Genomic DNA, 6947 nt, shown 5'->3' with positions numbered 1-6947 from the left:
CTTGTGCAAAACTTTACAGGCTTCTCCATGAACACATCAGGAGTTCAGTGCTGACTTGGGCTAAACATTGGTTAGCTGCATGGAAATCTAATTAGAAAACCAACACAAGGCAATATTCACTTCAAGCAACTGGTTAATGGTGTCTGCAAGAATGTGCCCTTTTCAGAAATAAGTCAAATCAACATAAGGTTAATAAAGGCTTTAATTTTCACACACAAAAAAAACCCCTCCATATAATTTAAAAAGGAAACAAAAACAAGGAAGAAACTGGAAAGGATACAGAGGAACAGTTCTGCTAAAACACAGATATAAGTGCCGTTCCACACAACACATCAAGAATCAGAATCAAGTCACTCTGAACACAAAGAAAGAAAAAAAAAACCACCTCAAATAATGTGGCCAAAGCTGCCAGCAATCCTGGGAGTGGCTCAATTAGGCAAAGTGCAGGAACCTCACTCATTTTCTTCTCCATGCATAAAGGAACACCACACCAATAAGCAAGGGAAGTCGGGGAGGGAAGGAAATGCGAGGGGAGAACTGGGATGAGGTGGGCCTCCTCATAGACTGACTTGTGCACAGTTCAGTTGATTGCTCTTCATTGCTCTGGCAATTTGACCTGAAGAACTGGGATCCTGATCTAGACCCGTACCCACTCTTCTTAGGCCAGCAGGCGTATCTAAACTTTGAACCTCTGTATTTAGTAGGGGAAAATCCAGTGTCACTAAAATGCTTATTCGTACTGATGTATTTTTAATTAAATCTTCAAGAACCTCAGACACATAGCACACATGGAAAGCAAATAGCTTACTAACTGTATGAATGACACAACCAGTGACTGGCTGACGTCATCAAAGCATGCTGACATCGCAGCATACCATAAGGGAGCCAATGCCAGTGGTGAAACTCAGAGTAATTCCATCACAAACTCTCAAGACCTAACAAACTATAGTTTTCAATAAAATATGTATTTCTTCAGGTGTTAATAAGACAATAGAGATAGTATGGTTTTGAAGGAGAGTATCAGAAAGATGTTTCCAAGCCAGAAAGCTGTTAGCTTTTGGTATACAATTGCAAGAACTAGTACAAAGCAAGACAGGGAGGGAAAGGACATAGCTATTTTACTGGGATACTTCTGTATGACTGGGTTAATTTACTAAAAATCTCCCTGCATACATAAGACACACATGTACTTGGAGACCTAGTCCTGCTTTCCTGACTTAGAGCAAAAGGATTTATCTCTGCTGGGCCCCTTCAGAGGACAGAGAAGAGGAAGGGCATCCTTTTGGTTCGGTGGGCCATAAATGAATTTACAAACTTTTTTTTCCCCCCTTTGTAATTTAGGTCTCTACAGCTGATTTTCATTATACACCTGTACCTCTAGTATATATGTATAGAAGTAAATCCGTTTATTATTTTGCTGAAGCTTTAAGTTTTAAAGCTTCTTTCAAAAGAAGTTTATACCTCATCAAGAAGAAAATAAGGCCAGGTGGCAGTGGCTCATACCTATAATCCTAGCTTGTCAGGATGCCGAGATCAGAGGATTGAAGTTCTAAGCCAGCTTGGGCAGGAAACTCCAAGAGAGTCTTACCTCCAATAAACTACAAAAACTCCAGAAGTGGAGCTGTGGCTCAAGTAGTAAAGCACTGACCTTGAGCAAAAGAAGCTTAAGGGCAGTATCCAGCCCTTGAGCTCAAGCCCTAGGACCGGCATGAAAAAAAAAAAAAAAGAAAAGAAAATGTAGTTTAATATTTGCGCCTGCAGTTAAGTAATGGATCCCTATTACCACATACTTCTTAAATGTAAACACATTAGTTATGTTTGCTATGAAGTAATTTAAATTAGGCCTAGAATTAACAGAGCATACAGGTAAACATAAATTTTTGAATCAAAATATAATTCATGGCTGGGTGCCTGTGGTTCATACCTGTTCCTGGGTACTCAGGAGGCTGAGATCTGAGGATTACAATTCAAAGCCAATCTGGGAAGGAAAGTCTAAGACTTTTATCTCCAATTAACTACCAAGAAGCTGAAAATGGAGTTGTGACTCAAAGTGGTAGAGTGCTAGCCTTGAGCACAAACACTCAAGAACATCACTCAGGCCCTAAGTTCAAGCCCTAGGACTAACGCACGCACACATGCGCACACACACCCACACACAATGTGCTTATATATATATATGTATACACATACACACAAATTCATGGACTGCTTCTTATCCTGTTCTGCTGAGACAAAACTGTTAGTGTGTCAGCCAGGTACTGGTGACTCACACCTATAACCCTAGCTCCTCAGGAGGCTGAGAGCTGAGAGCCAAGGTTCAGAACCATTTGCTCAAGACTCTATTTCCAATTAATCAGCAAAAAGCTGGAAATGGAGGCATGACTTAAGCAACACTGCACCAGCCCAGATTTTAAGTGAGCAGGAAAGAGAAAAGGGGTTCTTGAGTTCAAGCCCCAATACTGGCACACACAAAAAAAACCAAAACAAAACCAAAAACAGAATTTGAGTGTGTTCACACATATATCCCTATAAAACAAGAGCCAGTCTATCTTCTCAAAGGCCTGAATTAGTTACTTAAAGGATAAAAGCATCTAGCCACACAGCTCACCAATTCTCCATAAGAGAATAAACCAAGTGTTAGCTTAATTTTCCCTTCTGAAAAATTTCAACTAAGATCAAAGCATATACCACCTAAGCAGAGCGCTGGTGGCTCACTCCTACAATCCTAGCTACTCAAGAGTCTAAGAACTCTGAACTGCAATTCAAAGCTAGCCCAGGGAAAACAAATTCACAACTCTTATCCTCAGCAAAATGCCAGAATTGGAGGTGTGGCTCAAAGGGTAGAGCACTAGCCATCAGTGAAAAAAAGAAAGGCAGGCGAATGCAAGGTTCTGAGTTCAAGCCCCAGTACTGGCAAGGCCCCCCTCCCAATCTAATTGTTATCCAATTCCAATTCAATGTCATTGTAACCACACACTTGATATTTTGACTATGAAGGTTAGTTATTGTGCAGAATGCTTGGAGCTGAAGAACCCTATCCCTATCTAATTTGTCTCTTCCTGTCCCAAATATGCTAACTTCCCCATCATCCTACTATAAGCAAACTGATCACACTGTGCAAAAAAAAGGATATTTATTTATAACTTTATATACAGACAGCTCAAAATAGCCACCACCTCATTAACACAGTCTAGCTTCAAGCTCCATTTGTAGCCAAATCGAGTTAAGTTAAAAAGGAGAGAAGGAAGGAGAAGGCTGACAAGGCCACAAGGATGAACACATAGTAAACTTCAAGTCCTAAATTGACAAGAACGAGCAGTGAAAAACCTCTTATGCTCTAGTAACCTATTTTTAACTAACAAGTCCTGCCCTAAATATGAAGGCTCTTGTGAGAAGAATACTTCAAAGCCACACACACCATCAAGCCACGAATGGATTAAAAATAAAACGGCTTCACAAAGTAGTCTAGGCTTATGGCATAATTTCTGCAGGTGTCACTCCAAATCATTCCCAGTCATTTTTAAAACCTCTATGCCCTCAATTATCGACAGACAGGACAATAACTAGCTAAAGAATATGGTCATCACTTCACTCATCTATGAGAAAACCAGTTGTGTTCAAGCAAAACAAGACAAAATGAGGCTTCTGGCAGAACTGAAGCAAAAGTTTAAATGTTAGCTTTTAAAACAAATACTGTTCTGAAGTACTCCTGCATATTCTACTATGAGTATCACTGTGGATCATTACTATGATGTGTGTAGGTAGATGTCAGGAGGCAAAGCATTCGTTGGTAGTTAAACTAAAGTGCTAAGGCCATTTAGAATTCAAAGATCCAAAAGTTGAATATCTATTACTATATCAGAACACACCCAAGGTTCTAAGAGTTGGGCTGGAGTTCTCTAAGGGCAATCTTCCAGAAAAGATGTTTACATTTTCAGTGATGATGGGTTCCAATGTTTCCTGCCCTTGAAAACCTGATGTGGTTTCATCTCTACCTCAGAACTGAAGAGGAATCCTCTTCCTTATAATCAAAATAAGAAAACACAGGCAAGAAAATAATGGAAGATTTCATTTTGTTATTCTTAATTCTGTGTGGGTCTAAAGACATCTGGGCTCACAGATTTCTCTCAAGCTCATCTTTTCTATGGTTCCGTAGCCACTTAACCCAGCTGGTTGTGCTGGCTAAGGACTGCCGTAGCACTTTATATTGCACTCCCACTCAGTCTCAACTAATAAGGGGTGTGTATGTCTGTATCTGTTGCATCCTTGTTATTTGTTAGTTCTTAGGATTACCTAAATCAGCCACATTTTAATCCTCACCTTGCTTTGACCATTTACTGTTTGACTTTGCCCCTTAAATAGTCAAGCTCTGACCTATAGCTCATATACTTAATTTCACCTTGTTCCCAGAGCTTTATAGCTTTTCTTTAGCTTTAGCAGTGTAGAATTTGAGCTATACCACAGCAGCACACTGCTTGACTGCTCTGCTTTTCCTTACCCTTATCATCCCTGCTGGGAAGTCCCAACTGGAGCAATATGATCTCTTTGCATTTTAAAGTTTTGGTCAAAACCCACTAAGGTTATGCCTGCTCCATGGAAGAATGATGCAGAAGAAAAGACACGATTCCATCTTAATGATAACGATAATATAGAAGATTATGAGGAACAGTATGTGAAGGAATCTCTTTAAAGAAAACGTGAAGTATACAATGAACACCAGATGTGGGGCCAGAACACATTCCAAAGCACCAACAATCCATTTCTTCAGAATTGTAGATAAACAGGACAGGCACGAGACTCATAAAATTAAGGAAAACAAAAACTTCGAGTTAAGTGACAGAAATGCCTCTTGCAAGGACAACAAACCATCATTAGTGTAACATGGAGAGCTGGCTTTCCAGTGAACTTTACTCAAAGATACACAAATAAAAGGTCACAGACTTGAGTGAAAATTCTCAAGGAACATAAAAGTTTAAAAGCCAACTGATGTATACATTCACACATTTCTCAGATGAATAGACTCTGATTCTTTGACTTATCCTCCAAACTGCTGTGCTATTAATGGCAAGCAGGCTAACGTGGGTGGTTCACCTGAACTCGTTAAGGCTCCATTCATTCCATATATGTGTGTCTTTATGTTCATATACATATATATATATTTACAATATGTATTTCTAAGACAAAAGGAAGCGCCACTCTTGTAGGAGAAAAAGAAGACTATCAGCTACAGATGAGACCAGTTTCCATTAAATAGCATGGAACACTCTGCAATTTTTGTCTTTTGGTTTGGCCCTGAGCTGTCTGTTGCTCCTGCATCAAGGAGAATTTCAAATTCTCTTTGGGCAGAGTAAAGGTTAGGCGGCAGTAGGAGAGAGAACACACATTGCCAACCCAGAGTCTGTCTTCATGAGGCTTGACGGGCAGTCTTCCCCACTTCCACGCTGAGTGCTTGAGTGTTCTTTTCCGTTTCAAGCAGCTCATCAAAGATCTCCCTTAAAATAAACAAAAAATAAAACATGGAATTCAGTGAGTGGAACAAAGCATAAACAGGAGAAAAAAACAACAGGAAATGAATACTGATAAAGCCTCTACAATCCCACTGATGCCTATTTTTTTTATTAAACAAGCAGCTCACATGTTGGATATTAACCCTGTGGGTGCTGATTTTGGAGAGTGATGGAAAAGGGCAACAGCTTGCTTCAATAAAAATGCCATGTAGTTTTTCTTTACAAATAAGTCAGATCTTCTGACAAAACTGGAAGACCAAAAAGGTTTATGACAGGGTAAGCTTCTATCATAAAACAAACTGCTATATATTCCATATCCAGATCCTACTGTGTGAAATGTATTTGTAACTTTTAAGGAAATAAAAGGTTTAAACTCAAGGGCTCACTTTTTTTTTGGTACTGGGGATCAAACCCAGGATGTTGTACTTGCTAGGCAAGCACTTTGCTACTGAGCTACATCCCAGCCCTAAGGGCTCACTCTTGCTAAACAGGTGCTTTATCATCTGTACCATGCCCAGCCTCAGGACAATTTTTTTTTTTTTTAATGTGCTGGTCCCAGGGCTTAAAAACTCAAGGTCTGGGTACTATCACTGAGATTCTTTTTCTTAAGGCTAGTGCTCTGCCACTTGAGCCACAGTGCCACTTCTGGCTTTGCTTGAGTAGTTTTTGGAGAGGAGCGTCTTGTAGACTTTCCACACAGTTTGGCTTTGAAATACAGTCCTCAGATCTCAGCCTCCTGGGTAACTAGGATTATAGGGGTGAGCCAACAGCACCTGGCCAAGACAATTTTATTTTTCTTCCAAAGTTTCTTTATATTAATTGGGTGATTATACATCAATAAACATAAATTTAAGCAATATGGATGCAAATAAAATAAAAACCAAAAACTGTCAACAGTGAAGTGATAGGAATAATTTATTCTAAAAGAAAGAAGATTTTTTTTTTTTTTTGCCAGTCCCAAGCATTCTATTGTGACACCACATTCTCAGCCTGGGTAATTATATATATGTATATATAGTTTGTGCTGGTACTAGGGCTTGAACTCAGGGACTGGTGCTGTCCCTTAGCTTTTTTGCTCAAAGCTGGCCCTCTATGGCAGGGGCTGGTGGCTCATACCTGTAGTCCTAGCTACTCAGGAGGCTGATATCTGAGGATTGTGGTTCAAAGCCAGCTTGGGCAAGAATTCTGTGAGACTTTTAATCCACCAGAATAAAACCAGAAGTGGAGCTGGGGCTAGCTTTGGGACAGCGCCCAGGCCCCAAAGTGCAAGCCTTCATGACCAGAAACAAAACAAAACAAAACAAAAAACGGGCACTCTACCATTTGAGCCACAGTTCTCCTGACTTTTAGGTGGATTAACTGGAGATAAGAGTCTCAGACTTTCCTGCTCAGGATGTCTTTGTCAATTCTCAAAACCCAGCCTCCTAAGAAGTAGTACCT

At 39.9% G+C, this 6947-nt stretch overlaps 1 protein-coding gene across 5 annotated transcripts in view; it reads right to left on the bottom strand.

Moving 5' to 3' along the window:
* Window positions 1–2284: 2284 nt before the first annotated feature.
* Usp37 (ubiquitin specific peptidase 37) overlaps window positions 2285–6947 on the bottom strand; it is a 76103-nt gene continuing 71440 nt past the window's right edge. For all 5 annotated transcript variants that reach the window (XM_048344755.1, XM_048344759.1, XM_048344756.1 and 2 more), the window contains one exon: window positions 2285–5492. In XM_048344755.1, the coding sequence (XP_048200712.1) occupies window positions 5405–5492 (88 nt within the window). In that variant the 3' untranslated portion in view covers window positions 2285–5404. The remainder of the gene's footprint in view (window positions 5493–6947) is intronic.

Source organism: Perognathus longimembris, chromosome 4 (genome assembly GCF_023159225.1).
Source record: "Perognathus longimembris pacificus isolate PPM17 chromosome 4, ASM2315922v1, whole genome shotgun sequence".
Taxonomy (NCBI): domain Eukaryota; kingdom Metazoa; phylum Chordata; class Mammalia; order Rodentia; family Heteromyidae; genus Perognathus; species Perognathus longimembris.
The sequence above is the reverse complement of the archived record's forward strand: the minus strand, read 5'-3'. Positions and strand labels throughout refer to the sequence as shown.